Source organism: Phaseolus vulgaris, chromosome 4 (genome assembly GCF_051622355.1).
Source record: "Phaseolus vulgaris cultivar YP4 chromosome 4, ASM5162235v1, whole genome shotgun sequence".
NCBI lineage: Eukaryota > Viridiplantae > Streptophyta > Magnoliopsida > Fabales > Fabaceae > Phaseolus > Phaseolus vulgaris.
This window is the reverse complement of record NC_143501.1, coordinates 42,512,850-42,532,812: the sequence shown is the minus strand read 5'-3', so window position 1 is coordinate 42,532,812 and position 19,963 is coordinate 42,512,850. Positions and strand designations below refer to the sequence as shown.

Genomic DNA, 19,963 nt, shown 5'->3' with positions numbered 1-19,963 from the left:
ATTCTTGCTGTTTTTCTTTTGCTCCAAGTGTTTGTGGAAAGGTTTATGGCACTCATAATTCTTATGAGTATGGTTGCTCTTTTGGAATGGCATTATCCTTCCTAGAGTTTACCTTAAGCTTCCTTTCACTTGTTACAATTTGTGTTGTGTCTTTTAATTTTTGAATCATGTCAAGTTTTGTCTTAGTCATGTTATTCCATATATGTCATTACTTCTAGTAGTACTTTTATTGTTTTGATTGTTTCTTGCTTTGGTGTCATATAATTTTCTGAATTGATGTTGATCCTTTGTGCATTTTCTTTTTAGAATTGAGTTCATACTTGTATTCTAGACCTATACAAGTTCCAATACATCATTTTCTATTATGTCTTTGCTAGTTCATCATTCTGTTTTTTATTCCTATTAGGATTCCTCTGTTTCTGAAAAGAGTGCTTACTGTTTTTCCTTATTGCAACTGATTTACGTACTGTAAAATTCTGAAATTCTGGATTTGAGATATTCAAAGTGTTAGAAAAGAATAGAAAAAAGAATCATTCAAAAATATGAAGTACACAAAAAATGATAAATAAAATAAAAAAAGTGTAGATTCCTGTCGAAAAAAATACGGTAATCTGGCAGTGATTTTAAAAAATTTATTTCTCTCAATTGGCTTACTGTTTTTAATTGATTCCAGTGCCATTTTTGAGTTAACATCTTGAATTTTCTGTGGTATAAATTTCATAATCCAGTTCGCTCTACAACGTTCCAGTTAAATCAGTGAATATCAAACACAGTTTGCATATAAAAAAAAAAAATTTCCAGTAGCTAAATTTTTTGTTTTCTTCATCTACTCTAGTGCTTTTCCTTAGGTATTCTTTTGTGTGCCTACTTTTCTCATTGAGTTCTTTATTTTCTTGATTGTCTTTCATTCTTATTCTTTGAGTTTGTCTTACATATAGTATTCCTTTTGCAATTACCTTTTCCTTGCTTATACCTTTTCTTGTTTGTCTTTATTGTTTCTTTGGTTTTGTGGTGGTTTGCTCTTAAGATTGGTGTGCTTGCTTTGACATATTTCATTTGAGGATTCCAAGGCCTCAAGATCAGATTGGAGCAAGAACATTATTTCTTTGAGAGTGATATCTTTTTCAGCCTTAAATTCACTTCGGCAGTTTCAATTGCAAAGCTTACTGTTTTTGCTAATTTTTTAACTTGTTTGCTGTTTTGTGTGTTTGCTGTTTTTAATTACAAATGGCTGGATTTTCAAGTGATGCATCCTACAAGCAGAATTCTCCTTCCAAAGCTTCAATTCTTGGTGAATTACATGAAGCTCAAAGAACAATTAGAAGGTTGGAGGAGAAATTGCAAAAGATGGAGGTCCAACAAACTAGACCATCTCCTTCTATCCATGATGGACATCATTCTCATAGACCATCTTCAAGAGCTTCTTCAAATGATGTTGGCCGTGAAGATGAGCATAGGAGAAGGAGACCTCCACCCCAAGTCCATGGACAAAGACATCATCACCAAGGGGAAAGAATTCACTACGGCAATGGCTTCTACCATGATGCAAAGTCCAAGCTTCCTTCGGTCAAACTACCTTGTTTTAATGGTTCTAGTGATCCAAATGTGTATTTAGATTGGGAGGCTAAGTGTGAACAAATTTTTGAGATCCATGAGATCCAAGATGAGCATAAGCTCAAGCTAGCCACCCTAGAGTTTAGTGATTATGCCATGAAATGGTGGCATGGGATTGTAAAGGACATTATCTATCACAAGGGTCCTCCCGTGGACTCTTGGAACTCTTTAAAGGATCATATGCGCACTAGGTTTGTGCCCCCACATTTTAGGAAAGACCTCATGTTGAGACTCCAACGGTTTCAACAAGGCACGCTAAATGTGGATGAATATTATAAGGAGCTTGAGACGCTTGTGCTTAAAATTGAATTAGAAGAAAGTGAAGAAGCCATGATTGCTAGGTTTGTGAGTGGTCTTAGGAAGGATATCCAAGACATTGTTGAGTTACAAGAGTATTCATCATTGGGCTCTTTAGTTCATCTTGCAATGAAGGTGGAAGCCCAACTTGCTAAGAAAAACTCTTTTAAAAATGCTTCCAATAATGGATACTACTCCAAGTCTTGGAAAAACAAAACTTCTTTTTCTAAACATCCTTCCAAAGATTCTTCTTTCAAACCCAAGGAATCTAAGCCATCAACATCTAGACCTAAGTCTCCCACTAGAACATCTAACACTAAATGCTTTAAATGTATGGGTTATGGTCATATTGCTGCAAATTGTCCTTCCAAACGAAGTATGTACATGCATGAGGGCATTGTAGTTAGTGAGCATGATTCGGATTCTTCAAAGCATTCATTGCATTCTCATGCATCTAGTGAGGAAGAGAGCGAATGTCCACTTGAAGGGGACTTGTTAGTTGTGAGAAGACTTCTTGGACAAGTTTCACAACCTTTTGATGAAAGTCAAAGGGAAAATATTTTCCATACAAGATGTCTTATTCAAAACAACATTTGTTCCTTGATAGTGGATGGGGGTAGTTGTGCAAATGTGGCTAGTACAAGAGTAGTAGATAAACTTGGATTGCCTACTATCTCTCATACAAAGCCCTACAAGTTACAATGGCTTAGTGAAGTAGGAGAAATAATTGTTAATAAACAAGTCCTCATCCATTTCTCCATTGGAAAATACAAAGATGAGGTATTATGTGATGTTGTGCCCATGGAAGCCACTCATGTTCTTTTGGGAAGGCCTTGGCAATTTGATAGAAAAGTTTTACATGATGGCTTTACCAACAAATTATCTTTTGAATTCCATGGTCACAAGGTTACTTTAAAATCTCTCTCTCCAAGAGAAGTCCATGAGGACCAAGTTATCATGAAGAAAAAGAGGGAGAGTGAAAAAGATAAAAAAGATAAAAAAGATAAGAGTTCTAAGCCTACACTCCTTGTGTCTAGGCGTGACATTGAAAGGGAAATAGTGGCTCATCATCCTCTTTTTTTAGCCATCCCTAGAACTCTTAGCATAGAAACACTTGTTGATAGTCCTCATTGCTTGGAAAATTTGGTAGAAGAGTTCAAAGATGTGTTTCAAGATCCTCCAAATGGACTTCCACCTTTGAGAGGGATTGAGCACCAAATTGATTTGATACCGGGCTCTTCCTTACCAAATCGTCCCGCATATAGGACCAATCCAAGTGAAACCAAGGAAATTCGCCAACAAGTTGAGGCTTTGATTGAGAAAGGGTGGGTGCAAGATAGCATGAGTCCTTGTGTTATGCCTATCATCTTAGTGCCAAAAAAGGATGGCACATGGCGAATGTGTTCGGATTGTAGGGCCATAAATAACATAACCATTAAGTATAGGCATCCCATACCTAGACTAGATGATTTGTTGGATGAATTACATGGTTCTAAAATCTTTTCAAAGATTGATCTTAAAAGCGGCTACAATCAAATCCGTATCAAACCGGGTGATGAATGGAAGACGGCTTTTAAGACCAACTTTGGTTTATATGAGTGGTTAGTTATGCCTTTTGGTTTAACTAATGCACCAAGTACCTTCATGCGCCTCATGCATCATGTTCTTAGACCTTTCATTGGTAAGTTTGTTGTGGTTTACTTTGATGACATTCTCATTTATAGCTTATCTTTGAATGACCATAGGTTGCATGTTAGGCAAGTTTTGGAAACCCTTAGGAAGGAACATTTGTATGCTAACCTTGCTAAATGTATGTTTGCTCTTGATCATATAGAATTCCTAGGGTTTGTTGTGAGTTGTAAAGGGGTCCATGTGGACAAAACAAAGGTGGTGGCCATTCAAAATTGGCCTACACCGAAATCTTTGAATGAGGTCCGAAGTTTTCATGGGCTTGCTTCTTTCTATAGAAGATTTGTCCCAAACTTTGGTACCATTGCCGCACCACTCAATGACATAGTGAAAAAGGATGTGGTCTTTCATTGGGGAGAAGCACAACAAAATGCTTTTGATACTTTGAAAGAAAAATTGACTAATGCTCCCATCTTGGCCCTTCCTAATTTCACTAAGACATTTGAGATTGAGTGTGATGCTTCAAGCATAGGTATTGGGGCTGTTCTCCTTCAAGAGGGCCACCCCATCGCCTATTTTAGTGAGAAATTGAAGGAAAGTCATCTCAACTATTCCACCTATGATAAGGAATTATATGCACTTGTTAGGGCTTTGTTTACTTGGCAACACTATCTTTTTCCCAAAGAGTTTGTGATACATAGTGATCATGAATCTCTTAAATATTTGAAAAGCCAAAACAAACTTAACAAGAGGCATGCTAAGTGGGTGGAATTCATTGAGCAATTTCCTTATGTGATCAAACACAAGCAAGGCAAAATAAATATTGTGGCGGATGCTCTTTCTAGAAGATACACTTTGCTAAATCTTTTAACCTCTCAATATCTTGGTTTTGATCACATTAAGGAACTTTATCATGATGACCTTGATTTTTCTCTCCTCTATCAAGAGTGTCTTAAGGGAGGACACAAAGATTTTTTTATTCAAGATGGCTTTCTTTTTAAGGGAAAACGTCTTTGTGTTCCCCAATGCTCTATTAGATTATCTCTTGTTAGAGAAGCTCATGAGGGGGGCTTAATGGGTCATTTTGGGGTTGCTAAAACTTTGGATGTATTGCATGAACATTTCTTTTGGCCTCATATGCATAAGCATGTTCATAGTTTGTGTGATAAATGCATAGCTTGCCGCAAAGCTAAATCTAAAATGCATCCCCATGGTCTTTACACTCCTCTTCCTATCCCTTCAATGCCTTGGGTAGATATATCTATGGATTTCATCTTAGGCTTACCCAAGACATCAAAGGAAAAGGACTCCATTTTTGTGGTAGTGGATCGTTTTTCAAAGATGGCTCACTTTATTCCTTGCCACAAAGTGGATGATGCATGCCACATTGCAAACCTCTTCTTCCAAGAAGTGGTTCGCTTGCATGGGATTTCTAGGTCTATAGTGTCCGATAGAGATCCTAAGTTCTTGAGTCACTTTTGGAAGACCTTGTGGGGCAAGCTTGGAACTAAGCTTTTATTTTCTACCACTTGCCACCCACAAACTGATGGTCAAACCGAGGTGGTGAATAGAACTTTAGGACAACTATTGAGATGCTTTATTTCGGGGAATCCTAGAGTGTGGGAGAATTTACTACCCCATGTTGAGTTTGCATATAACCGAGTAGTAAATTCTACCACCTCCCATTCTCCTTTTGAGGTGGTCTATGGGTTTAATCCCCTAACACCTCTTGATCTTCTTCCTATTCCCCTTCTTGACGATGTCTTGTGCAAAGATGGGGATGAAAAGGCTTCTTTTGTGAAAACTTTGCATAAAGACATCAAGAAGAGAATTGAGAAGAAGGTTGGCAAGTATGCTGAACTTGCCAATAAAAGGAGAAAAGCATTGTTGTTTGATGAGGGCGATTGGGTTTGGCTTCACTTGAGGAAGGATCGTTTTCCTACTCAAAGGAAGTCCAAACTAATGCCTCAAGGGGATGGACCTTTCCAAGTCCTCAAGAGGATTAATGACAATGCTTATGAGTTAGATATGCCTGATACATTCTTAGGTAGTCATACTTTTAATGTCAGCGATCTAACTCCTTTTTCTGTAGGTCTCCAGAATTCGTGGTCGAATTCTCTCCAACTCGGGGAGTATGATGGAGATCAAGCCCAAGAGAACATGGAGGCCACTCATCAAGCTCAAGAAGAGGTGGAGGCACAAATGGAGGACGCCCATGGAGGTCAAAGTCCACCTCAAAGGATTACAAGAAGCATGTTCAAAGCCTTGGGAGCTAGAGGACATTTATTTTCTCTTTTTGTAGTATCTTTAGTTGAAGGTGCTTAGAGGGAAACCTTAGAAACCTCTTTTGTTATAGCATCTTTTAGGTTTTAGTTAGGAGCTTTAGGGGGGTGTATTAGTAGATAGGTGTAGGAGTAGAATAGGGGGTGCCAAAGTGAAGGAAAGGATCACACCTTCCTTGCTTTGCATTTTAGCGCCGGTTCTAGCTTGTTTTGGAGGGAATTTTGATTTGTTTTAGCTTTCAATTTTCAGCACCTTAGGCTATAAATAGAGGTGCCTTCCTTGTAAATTTCAGATTTGAATTTATCTAAAGAAACTATACTCAAAATTGGAGTGAGCATTTGGAGAGCTTTGAGCTTCCACTCTAGTCTTATCTTGAAGGACCATGGTTTCCTCAAGTGGCGGCTTGCACACTCATCTAGGAGCATCCATACTTCTAGTGGCGTGATCATCCAACCATTCTTCCATCTTCATGAGCATTCTCTTCTCCTTCCTTTCTTCTTCTTCAATTGTTCATGTTGCCTTGTGTTTTGAGTTGTTTTTAGTTTCGGTTTCTTCCAATTTCCAGCACCTATATTCTGTTTTTGTGGTTTAATTATGTTCGGTCTTCTCTTTTTATAATTCCTTTGTTGATTCAATTTGACAATATTTGGTTCATCCAAATGAGTTTGGGATTTGGTACTTGTTATTGGTGAGTTCTTGACTTAGAACCATGATCCAACTTCTAAGAAAGTGCCTCTATATTTTCCAGCTCAAGGTGATTCCTAAAAGTGTCAAGAATCTTGTTCTATGTGGCTATTGGAATCACATCAATATCCTTACAATATTAGAGTTAAACAAGATAGATTGATTATAATGTCTAGGTAAGTTGGTTAGATATTAATATTGATGGTAAGTACTACAGGTTTTCCCGATCATCTCATGGTGGTGACATCTTCAAATACAAAAAAGAGACTTTGTTGGAGGATTTTTTTTACCTATTTTGACATCAATTTTTCTATTTAAGTTGATCATTTAATATCATTCTTGTAATAGGTTTTCTGAAGCTAAAAACTACAAGATGATTTTGAATATAACTTCTCTTTTAGTTTTCAATGCTTTTCAAAGTTTTGATATATTCTCCGTTAAGACTAAAACGTCGTTGTCAAAAAATAGGTTTTTAACATATGTAAATATATGCATTTTAAAGTCTCTTATAATTTTTGTTAGAATAATAAATGTGTTAGATGATTTTGCTAACATACTGATTTTTTTTTTGGTTTTTGATTATTTAACTTTCCGTATTTTAATTATTTTAGAAATTATTTAAATCTCTTGAGGTTTAAGTTTAGTTAATTTTTTAAGTCTTTTTTTTTTCTTTATAGGAGTTTGTATTCGGTCCCCTCGTGCTATTTGTATCTTTTTCATATAGTTAGTTTTTGGAGACTTTTTTCTTTGCGTGAGTTTCGGCTTTGTCTCCTCGTAGTCTTTATATTTTTGTTTTGTTTTTAATAATGTTGATACACATGTTAGAAAACAATGTATCAATAAGCTTCATAATAATAATCCCTAACCCGATCTTAATAAAAAATAATAACCAATATAACGTCATAAAAAAATCTAGAGAGACATGACAACATTTATTTATTTTAGTTATTTATATCTTTTATATATAAAAGAAATTCTACTGATCTAAATTATTTTCCTATTTTATCTTTGTTTAATATTTTGTTTTATTAATTTATTTTGGTTATTTGAATATTTTATAATTTTAAAAGTTTATAAAACACTTTTTTTTTATTTTAAAATTTTATTTTATTTGTTCTTACATAACTAACAGAGTGAAAAGATTTGTAAGTTAATTTTATTTGGTTGTCACTAACTGATAGGAGAGTAGAAAGATTAGTTATTTTTCTGTTTTAAACTGATATTCTTCTTTAATTAATTTTTTTAAAAAAATTTCTCTTATTTTATCTCTCTCATTCCTCAAATCTCTTAAAATTTAATAATATATCTCTCGCACATACAAATACACATAAATTTATATATATATATATATATATATATATATATATATATATAACTAAAAATTAGGCCGTTTTCCCATTAGTAATGAATCCATTAGTAATGAATAAAAGGGATTCCCACTTTAAATCCCACGTAACATAGTACTGCTGTGATTATTTTATTACTGGGATTTACTAAAAAATGTATTAAATAAAAATAATTGTATTAATAAAAAATAATTAATTATTATATTAATTAAATTATATATTATTTTAAGTAATTTTTAAATTAGTATGTAATTAGGTACTCAAATTTTCCTTACCAACTTTATAATCTAAATAAGTGAGATCCAAAACTTTAATAATTAATTAAATATTAATTTAAAAATTATTTATTAATAATATAAATTAATTTAAATATTAATAATTTTTGTAATTTTTAAAATAATATTTAATTTATTCTATAGTAATTATTTAATTTTTATATCTAAAATTATTTTATAGTAATTAGTAATGATTATGATACCAAATATGAAGAGAATATTAAAAAATTTATACATTATTCATCGTAATCACATTTCTGTGCTTTCATACTTAGTTTCCAGTGGCAAGCATGAGAAAAACTTATTAAAAAAGTGATGTTGCTAAGTGATGTCATGTTCTTGAGGAGGGTGAGACAGCAGAAAGAACAACAAAGGCAGCATAGAAGATAGTGAGAATGGCAGTGAAGTTGACAAGAATGGCTTCAGAGGAATGTTTTGGCAATCCTGAACTCTGCAGAAAAGTAAGCTTCTCTAGAAACCCTAGAGAAGCAGTTGCAACACCCAAGAGATACAAAAAGAGCCCCATTTTCACATGCCAATGAACTGTGCTGCTTCTCAGGGATGAATTCCCTCCATGACAGATAAACATCACAAACCCAAATAACCACTGTGTTGCAAAGCATCAATAATGTTAGATATAGTTTTGGAAACAAGTTCATTAACCATGTATCATTTCTGTAAAAATTGAGAATTTTTTGTAATTGAACGATAGTATTCTATTTTTGTGTAACTGAATGATTATTTAAAGAGTTTAGTTGAATACGTATATAGGTTTCTATCTGTTTTTAATCTAGTTATATAGATGATAGATTATCGTATAATTAAAAATTGTTTAATTTTATCATTATTTTAAAGGATGAATGTGTTGACTGTTTCTTCCTGTACCTCCATCCTTTTTTTTTGTCACCCAATATAGAATATGAAAATACATTTTTATCCCTTTTGTGCCACTCCTATAGAGTAGCTTCCGGATTATGTAATCCGGACACACATTTAAAAAAAGACTTATAGATTATATAATCTGGAAGCTAAAAAAAACTTCCAGATTACATAATCCGAAAACTAATCATTCTTCTGAAAAAAGGTTTTCAGATTATGTAATCTGAAAGCTAATTACGAATTTAAAAAAAAAAAATTCAAATTACGTAATCTGAAATATTATAGAAGGGTATTTTTGAAAATATAAAAACTTATGGAAGTGAAAGAAGAATATATGGAGGTGTAGGAAGAAAGAGCCGTTTTTGTTTTCAAAATATTTTTGAATTTGTTTTGGTTCTTAATAGCCATGGATTCAATTGGGTTTAAGCAAAGTCCATATTTTGAAGGCAAATTTTTCCTTGCACCTTCATGCGTTTCTTTCTGCCCTCCCATATTTCAGAAAATAATAAAATTACTTTTTTTTAATTAGTTTTTCAGAATTAGATCGTACAATTTAAAATACAAAAATTTTATAATTTAGTGATTCCGAAAAATTTGTATTTTGAATTGTGCACTCCAAAATACAAAATTTATATTTTGAGTTACATTATTGTACAATTCAAAATATAGAAAATCACAAATATTAAATTTCAGATTTTTTATTCAGGACGTAATCAAATTTCATATAATTAAAAAAACATTAATAAATTATGAAGTAATTTTGAAATTTTCAAAAAGTAAGGAGTGCTTACGAAGGTGCAAACATAATTTGACTATTTTCAAATTAGAATTTTCACCTTGAAGCCCAAACCTGCACATATTCTTAGTAGGATTTCAGGATATTTAGGGTTTGAAGACAAGATTCCAATGATTTACCTGAACACCGTAGAGAACTATAACCCCAATTCCAAGCCATGAATGCAAACTGTAGAGATTGACAATCCCACTTTCATTATGAAACTTGAAGACAGCATAAATTCCAATTATTCCAAGTATTAGTGCCATGCCATGTAGAACAAGGTGTATCAATTTCTTGCTTTTTTTCTTCAAAGGAAGAGATTTGTAACTTACAATGGCTGCAATTATCAAAACAAAAATTATAATAACAAGCATTTAGTTAGGTCAATGAGTGAAAGATAAATCATTAACATAATTTTCATTTCAACATTTGTTTTGTTAAAATTTCTCCTATTAACTAGATAATAAAATTCACATAATTTAGTGTGATCTATCTAAAAATTGATAAAGAACTGTAAAAAATTGCATCAAATCCACAAGAACCAATCTCATCATGTTTGTAAATTCATATCTCATGGTAGCTACTTAGAAAGTGTTTAAAAACAAAATAAACAATAGAGATAGTAATAAGCAAAGTAATATTAATAAAATAGTGTGAAAATACTTTGTTTACCTTCACCTCCAATAATTATTATTCCAATTAGCATAAGAACAGGATGAATCTGTATCAAAAGATGCACAAGATTAGAGGGCTTCATTTAATAGAGTAATATCACAATTTCACTATTGAGACCTACACATATACAAGAATGAAAAGTTTCTAGTTGTAACGATGTAGTATTGGGAGGAATTAAAAAACGAAGATTATATATATATATATATATATATATATATATATATATATATATATATATATATATATATATATATATATATATGGTAAACGTGATCAATAAAAAATGAGAGAAAAGAATAAAAATGATATGAAAAAAAGTAAAAAGATGTTTATAAATAAATTAAAGTTGATGTAGTATCCTAAATTTTTAAAATTTAAAGCATAATTAAACCAACTATTTAAGAAAAAAATAATTAAATATGTAAATCTCAACATTCAACACGTGTTTAATTAGTAGAAATTAGAACATGTTGACTTAGTGGTTCATTGATCCAATAATTCATTAATTAAACCACATAAATTATGTATATATTATTTAATAAGTAATTTATTAATTATTTAATTTATATTTTTTAATTATTTTAATAAAAATTCTTAGTGTAGTGATTATGTTAACCTTGATTTTTTTCCATGAGTTGGTTTTATCCTGTGGGTATAGTACGTAACATTTAGGAAGTGTATGTTTATTATTTATCCACGTGTAGTGGCTGAGCTTGCGCCAGCTGGAAGAACTAAAAAGTAGCATTTTAAATGTTGCGTGTGGGGGTTAGAAATTTTTAATACTATCAATTATTTCTATATTATATAATTAATACCATATTAAATATACAAATTTTTAAGTTATTTTACTATTTTTTTTCATAAATTCATTATTTTAAATAAGAAAAATAAAATATTTTTTTGAGTACATGTTAAGATGAAAAAAACTTAAAATTATACCATTTATATGAAACTTTTGGTATGGTTAAAATTACAGTACTAAGATTATCTAGATAATCACTTATATTTCGTTAAACACATAAATTATAAATAAATATTACATAATAATAAATAAAATAAAATTTATTAAAAATATTGAATTTCATATTAACGAAAATCAAAATTCAATATTTCATAAGAACTAAAGCATATTTAAATATTTTGATATAAAAATATTTTATTTTTTATTTTTCAAGAAATAGTTGTTGAAATTGTCAAAGAGAAATGGTTCACTCATTTCTCGTATTAAAAGATAGGGTCATTCGATCTTTTCAAGACTTTAAATGGTAGTTGGCGTGTACCTCAAACATTTATAGTTACTATAAGGTACAAATGACAACCATTTTTTCTAAGCCTGGTGATTTTGTTTAGTTAATTAAGTAAGAATTTTTTTTATTTGAATTAAAAATAATCTTTTTATTCATTTTAATTTTCATTTATTAAGTATGCATACATCTGACAAAATCGTACTTTTCAATGCCTATCCAAATTCAAGATATATTTGCATAAGTTAAAAAATACAAAATTAACAGTTTCCATTGTTTGTCAATAATGATTCTACTTTGGTTCTTGTTTTGGCAAATCTTACAAGAAACTGGTCACAAAAAGTAGTATTTTAGCACCAACTAAATAAATATTAAACTAAATTAAAAGAATCTTGTATTTTGCCAACAAAACTGTAAAAATTTGACAGTGAACATGCAAAACACAGTAACTATATATGTAAGATCAAAGTTGAAAACACAGAGAGTTCAAACATGAGTGTCCAAAGAAGAGAAGATTTCTGAAGGAGAAACATGAAGTGGCCCAAATATCTGAAACAAATTGCAAAGTGAATGAAAAGAAGTTAGAAAGAGATGAACATACATTGAAGATGAGAGATTTGTTGGAAGAGTTGAAAGAGAAGCCACCCCTGAAGTGTATGCTCCAAACCAAAACCATGAGAATGGGAGGAATTGCTAGTAAGTGAACCACAAAAGTTAATGGAAGAACACCATCATGCTTTCCCAACACCATATTTTTGTCTTTCTCTGAAGTGAGCATAGATAGGTTATGAAGCTTGGGAGCATTTCAGGATTTCTCTCTATTTATTGCATGCTGTGTCTCACCCATCTGCTTTTGCTATCAAGGGACACTTCCAGGCTTAAATCAACAATTAATTTCTCCACAGAGGCAAAGTCTTTGTTTCACAAAATTATACTCCTCCAGTTCTTTTTTAAGTATGGACAATTTTTTTATTTTATTTATGTCTCATTTGAAATTTGATTTAAAGTGTTAAGACTGCTAAAATGGAATAAGGAAGTATTATATTAATATAAAAAAATTATTAAATAAAAACTAGTTTTAGAAAATAAAATAAGTAATTGGCAAAATTTCAGTTATTAATTTTAAAATATAAAATAGTTGAAAATTAAAACTTGTTAGTTAATTAGATATTAATTTTAAAATTAATTTATTAATTTTTATTAATAATTAAAATTATTTTAAATATTGATATTTTTTTTAATTTATAAAATAATATATAATTTAATTAAATAATTAATTACTTTTTGTTTTTAAAACTAATTTTCATTTAATAATTTTATTGTGAGTGTATAGGTAACATATTTTTCTTTCTAATATTTTAACTATGACTATTATTTTCGAAGACATTTTTTTAAAAACACTATTATCGTAAGTATTATTACGAAACTTTAACATTTCGGTTAGAGTGACACTTCAAATAACAACAACTGTCACTATATAAAAAAAAAGTATTATTAAAAGGAAAAAAAATACAAGAAAATATGGGGACTAGACCAAAATCCCTATATTAACAAAAATGTACATAGGTAATCTATACTTATTAATGAAGAACTCTAAGAAAAGACTAGATGGAAGCCTATTATATCAATGAAAATACTCTTTATGAATAAAGCCTAAGTTAGCAAACTTATCAGCACATGCATTCCCTTCACGAAAAATGTGAGAAACCCTAAACTTGATTTTCCCACAATAGTTAAGACATGTGTTTACAAACCATCCAAGGAACATTAGTCCTAGAAGTAAATGCAACACAAACCAAGGCAGAATCACATTCAAGCCATAAACTAGTAGTACCCATCTTTTGAGCTTGTTCAATAACATGTATAACTCCATAAAACTCAACAACCAAAACAGTCTAAACACGAAGGAAAACAGAGAAACCACCAATAAACTCCCCCATACTCCCATGAAAAATATCACCACAACTAGAAAGACCAGGAAACCCATAGTAACACCATTAGTGTTTATTTTAACCCAACCTGGAGAAGGAAACTCCCATCGAACAGAAAAAGGAGATAGAACTTTACCACTACAAGTATTAATACCAAAAAACCTTAGAACATTAAAATCAAACATATCATTTCGCATAAAACTTTTAAACGAATTACCCACTAGACAAGTGAAATATTTAGTGAACTTTTAGCATAATTCTTCATACACCATATCATCCAAATAGAACAAGTTATCATAGCAAGTTTAATCAGATTAATCAAAGGACTACCATTATCTTAATAAAAGAAAGGAGATAATCCACATTAGAAAAAGGAGATAATGCATAACATTAAGACATTTAAAAAAATGATGAATAGATTCCTCCTGCTTTTCACAAAACGTACACATAGAACATATATGCAAACCTCCATGCTGAATGTGTTGATTTGTAGGTAGTCGTCTATGAAAAACTTTCCAAAGAACTAGAGTTTTGGAAAGAGGTATATATGAAGACCAAATGAGTTTACTCCAACCATAGGGAATTCTTGGATGCAAGAAAAAAGTCTAAGCCAACTTAATGAAACGCCCAAAATCTTCCATAATCCAATTAGGAATATCTTGTTCCTTCCTAATCATGATATGTTCAAAAAAATGAGGCATCTGCCGTAATGGCAAGAGAATACTCCAATCACTACCATTATGGAATTGAGAAACTGTATCCGAGATTCTAGAAGCATTAGGTACCCCTGCAGTGATTGATAAAGAAGGAGTGAAACACCATTTATCATTCCAAAAATTAATAAAAGTACATGTACCAACGTCCAAGAAGTATGTTCAAGCATAATGTCATAAAACTATTTAGTCCTAGGCCAAATAGAGGAGGATTTATAAACCATTCTAAATTGGTACTTTGATTTAATAACTCTGGCTTTTAAGAGGAGAGACAAAGACTTGTTACTATAGGAAAATTTCCAACTAAGCTTAAGATGATACACATTATTTTCATGATGGAGATTAATAATCTTCAATCCTCCATTCTCAAGAAGAGAACAAATCTTAGCCCAATTAATTGTAGCTATACCCTTTTTCATAATATCATCAGTCCAAATAAAATTTCGGTTCCACTGCTCAACTTGCTTAATAATAGAAACCGTCCGTTTATATATGTTAAAACTACAAGCGAGAAAACCAGTAATAACCGTATTAAGCAACTGGATCCGACCCATCATGCTAAGAGATTTCCCTTTCCAAGATGTCAACTTCAATTTGACTTTATCAACCAAAGATTGAAGAAATCGACACTTTGGAGCACCAACAAAGATAGACAGTCGTAAATAATTAAAAGGTAACACCCCATGACCGTAAGAAAGAAGACATTGAACTTTGGTAACAAATTGTAGAAGTATCCATGGTATAAAAAGTACTTTTAGAATTATTAACATGTTGACCAAAAAAATCACCATATATTTTAAGGAAAATACTCAAATTTATAAGAGACTTATTATCCGCCCTACAGAAAACAAAGATGTCATTCATGTATAAAATGTGAGAGGGAGTGATGTAACCTGCAGGGCTAGCCATATGCTGAATCTTCTTATCATTCACAAGTTTAGAGATGACTCTACTTAGAACCTCCTCTGCGAGGCAAAAAAGCAAGGGAGATGAAGGATCACCTTGTCTCACACCTATACTACAAGGAAGAAACCCCACCATACTGCCATTTATCCTGATAGAACACATAACTGAATGAAGGATTATACTAATCCAACTGACAAATGAGGAATGAAAACCAAAGTGTGTCAAAACTAACAATAAGAACTTCCAACTCAGAGTGTCAAATGGTTTATGAATATCAACTTTGTAAGCCATATTACCTCCTCTAAACTTTTTAGAAAGCATGTTAATAGCTTCAAAAGCAATACCTGTACAATCATGAATCTGTCTACCCACAAACCCATATTGATTTGGAGAAATGATTCTAGCAACCACAATAGCAAGCCTATCCGCCAGTATTTTAGAGATGATCTTAAATTTGAAATTAGCGACAACAATTGGTCTGAAATCTTTAACGGAATCCGCACCCAAAGTCTTGGGAATTAGAGAAACTACATTATTGTTCATTCCAAGAAGAATATAGTTTTGTTTAAAAAAATGTTAAACAACTTTACAACTATCCATCCCAATAATCTCCCAGCAAGAATGATAAAAAACACCACCAAAATTGTCCGGACCAGGAGCACTATTACTATTAAGATTAAAAACTGCATTTTTGATTTCTAATTAATCCGAGAATTTATTTAACATAATATTCTCCTCGAAAGAAATCATTTCAGGGATATAAAGACCAATAAACTCCTACATACTACCAGTATTTGGACAATTAGAATTAGACTCAACATAAAGATTTCTATAAAAATCCAAAATATGATCACAATGAGTTTAGAATCCTCAATAACACCATTATCAGTCTGTAATCTATGAATCCCACTAGAATTATTATGCCTTTTAACCACATCATGAAAAAAAGCAGTGTTTTGATCCACATCTTTAAACCATAGCATCTTGGCCCTCTCTTTCCAAAACAAGTATTGACAGTAAAAAGCAAGATGGAAAGGACATATGTGCTTGTATGCAAGGAAGTCCAAAGGAATGTTAAGAACATGATGGAGGATTCTGTTTTGATGTGTCTTATAACAGACTAATGGAGGCAGGGTGTATGCTGGTTCAAGGTTCTTTTTGCAAGAAACAAAAACTGTGTTTTTTATGTGGTGTTTTGATTGTTGTGGAAATCCTTAAGTGTGTTTGATGATCAACTAGTGGTCTCACATGTGGATGGTAGCAGTAGAGGTTGTGGTGGGGATTCAGACATGTTGGGGGATGTAAGTCGAAGTTGTAAACTCCAACCAATCTAAGTGCGAGATGGACCCTGGCAAGTAGGAAGTTGGTTTCTGATAAAAGTGAGCTTAAAAGGAGCAAACAGGGGGAAGCCAAAGTCCAAAAAGGAGCGAATGGAAGATGCTGCATTGAAGTGATTAATTATGTGACAAGTGCTACAATCGTGCCACTGCAAACTGGGTAGAAGGAATGTCATTGAGGTGGTGGAGATAACCAATATTTTGGTGTATTTTGATGGTTTTGTAGCTGCAGTTTGCAGTGCTTATAGCATTCCAATACGAGCACGGTGATAGCTGGAATAAGATGTCTAGTTTATGCAACAAACATTATCTTTCTATTGCTTCTGGGGTGTTTGTTCATCTCTTTATTCTTGGAGATTCTTAATGTGGTTTGGTTTATGTAAAAGGGTTGGGATACCCCTTTTGTATCCCTCTTAATTTAATTTCATTATTTGCTTATAAAAAAAATTGACAATAAAAAGCTTGATCAATCTTCTCCTTAGCAATCTTTTCTTGACAAATAAACGTATCAAGAACAGACGAACTAACAATCTCTAAGCTTGGTTGAATAGCAAGGAGGGAGGCCTGCCAAAGAAGCACTTCATTTTGAACATTAAAAAAAAATTATTCCAATTTCGGAGCTAAATTTTCAAACATTTTTAATTTATAGTCTTTGTTTATATTTGATTATTCACACAAATTTTTAACTTAAAAACATCAATAAAAATATAGGCTACATATATGTTTAATATTAATTCATTTTATTCCCACAGGAGTATTATATTCTATCTCTTTATATGGGGTGCAATTTTTTTAAAAATTAATTACATCCTAAAATAAATTTTAAAGGTTTAATAAAATGAACATGAAACTTTTTCGAGAATATATGCTTAATAAGAAACACGCCCTAAGTTATTAAATATAACATTCCCGTATTCACTCACATACAATTATCATGTATAATATTTTTTTTTTCAAAAAGTATTTTTTTTCTATCATAATTTTAAAATTTATCCTACATTAATTATTTTTCATTTAATTATATATTTTACCTCTTACTTTTATGAATATTGCCACCTTTACTTCCTATTTTTAAAATTTTACTCCTCTTTATATGATATAGTACACCAATTTTACGTCATTAATCCATGTTAACCTCATTATTTTTTTACTTATTTATCTTCTATAGATTACGATAATAATTATTATATGTATAATAATTAATAATTATATAAGATCTTAGTTTTATTTTAAGGAAAATTTTAACTGAATAAAGACTTACAAGTCTATAGATAAAAATTATAATATTTCTTATTTTATTCTAAAATTTATCTCTTTAAAATTATCTAAGTTAAAGATTAATAATACTTTGCTCATTATAATAAAATCATTACATAAAATATAATTCTATAGACAAAAAATAATTAGTTATTATATTGACTGAATTAGGTACTATTTTAGATACTAAAAAATTATTAGTATCTAAAGTAGTTTTTATTATTAATAAATAGTTTTTAAATTGGTATATAATTAAAATCTTGGTAACTAATTATATATCAATTTAAAAATTATTTATTAATAATAGAAACTATTTTAGATATAAAAAAAAATTTAGTATCCAAAATATTATTTAATTTAATCAATATTTTTTGTATTTAAAATTAATTTATATTTAATGATTTTCTTGTTGTGACTCACTTACGAGAAGAGAATATATTCCTATGGAGAAAATGGATAATGACTAGTATTTTTTTATTGAAGTTTTAGTAAGTAAATTATTTTCTATTAATGTTTTAATTCCTTTCTTCTTCTTTTCTAGGTTAATTTGTAATAAAATATGTTGTGGTATATGGATTGGTAGTTGAATATTTTACTTGGATTTTGGTGGATTGTTGCAAGTGCCCAAAGCACTTTGTTAGCTAGGCATTCTTCATTTAAGAAAGAAGAAATAGTAATTGTTTCTATTCAATGGTTTGCACTACAAGAAACAATGCCAATAACCTCTACTAAATAAGGACACAAATGATGAAACATGAACGCTAAATATACTTTAGCATGGACGTAAGGACTGGCCAACGGAAACTAAAAGACTGGTAGCTATTTTTTATGTGATGGGTTGTAACTACTAGTGTAGGCTTAACCATGTCTAGTTTGAAGCTAATAGACAAGCTTCCTCCTAAATTAGAGAGGGTCAAACTTTCACTTAGTCTAACATAGAAAGGGTTAGGCCCTTGCTAAATCGTAACTCATATGAGCTATTTTTTATGCGACAGTAGTTACTAGTGTAGGCTTAACCCTTTTCTAGTTTGAAGCTAGTAGATTAGCTTCCTCCTAAATTAGAGAGGGTCAAACCCTTGCTTAGTCTAACCCAGAGAGGGATAAACCATAGCTAAAGAAACAAAAAACAAGGACTAAGCCCCAACCATGGTAATGTGAACGTGTAGGTTGATGGAAGGCCTGGTGAGGGATTCACCCTTGCTAACCCCACAAATAACTTAAAAAATGTTGATGGTCCTATTTAGAATCTCATTCTCACATTCATAATAACATGTGTAATTCTATTATCACATCCAGAATAACTATCCTATCCAAATTCCATCCATATTTAAATATCACCTATCCAGTAATTTACAAAATTACTTACTATCCACCATTTACAAACTTACAAACATCCAACATTATTCATTTTCAATCATTCAATCACTGTGAATGTAATCATTGAATCTAAAGTTTGCAACGTAATTGCAAATGGTAATTTGTAATAGAAATAAAAGTTCAAACTGAATTTCATAAATTAATCTAAAAGATAACATAGGAAAATTAAAAATACCAAGCATAAGAAGTTTTTTGTCAAGTGAATGTGCTAACTAAAAGAAGTACAAATATTATGTCAATATTACATAGTTAAAAAAAGTCTTCAAATTAACACATGATATTTCCCAGAGCATAAGACCCTGTAAAAAATGGAAACAATGGAAAATACCTATAAAAAATAATAACAATAATTAAAATGAAATAAAAATTATATTTATTGATATAAAATATATAACATAATGGGCAAGTAATTTAACTTATAGTAGAAGTCATAATCAAGGAAGATGGTGTTCATCAAAGTCTTCGACATAGTTGGGGTGGACCTGATTGGTACTTGTTGAAGTGTTTGCAACATGTTTTTCCATCATCATATCTACTTGTTGTTGCATCAACCTCAATGTTTCCTCTAATTGTTTCCTCCTTTGATCAACCTTATCTACTTTTTCATTTGCTTCTAAGATTTGGTTTCTACATTGTGCTTTCTCAGCTAGATGATCATCATGATCAATACTACAAGTTAATACATGGGGTTGAGTGAGGGATGAGGCACCATGGCGGAAGTTAGCAGCCAAATCCCAA

General features: G+C 31.2%; 2 protein-coding genes across 2 annotated transcripts; both read right to left on the bottom strand.

Annotated features, from left to right (window-relative positions):
* Positions 1–8,337: 8,337 nt before the first annotated feature.
* Positions 8,338–12,644, bottom strand: LOC137837642 (transmembrane ascorbate ferrireductase 1). Its single transcript, XM_068646711.2, has 4 exons — positions 12,306–12,644; positions 10,458–10,506; positions 9,923–10,122; positions 8,338–8,735 (listed from the first exon to the last, which is right to left on the bottom strand). Exons 1-4 carry the CDS (start codon positions 12,480–12,482, stop codon positions 8,460–8,462), a joined length of 702 nt encoding a protein of 233 aa, XP_068502812.2. The 5' UTR covers positions 12,483–12,644; the 3' UTR covers positions 8,338–8,459.
* Positions 12,645–14,240: 1,596 nt separating this feature from the next.
* LOC150028100 (uncharacterized) lies at positions 14,241–15,797 on the bottom strand. The gene is made up of 2 exons (XM_090301044.1): positions 15,551–15,797; positions 14,241–14,422 (listed from the first exon to the last, which is right to left on the bottom strand). The coding sequence occupies exons 1-2, from the start codon at positions 15,795–15,797 to the stop codon at positions 14,241–14,243; spliced, it is 429 nt and encodes a 142-aa protein (XP_090157170.1).
* Between the last annotated feature and the right edge of the window lie 4,166 nt (positions 15,798–19,963).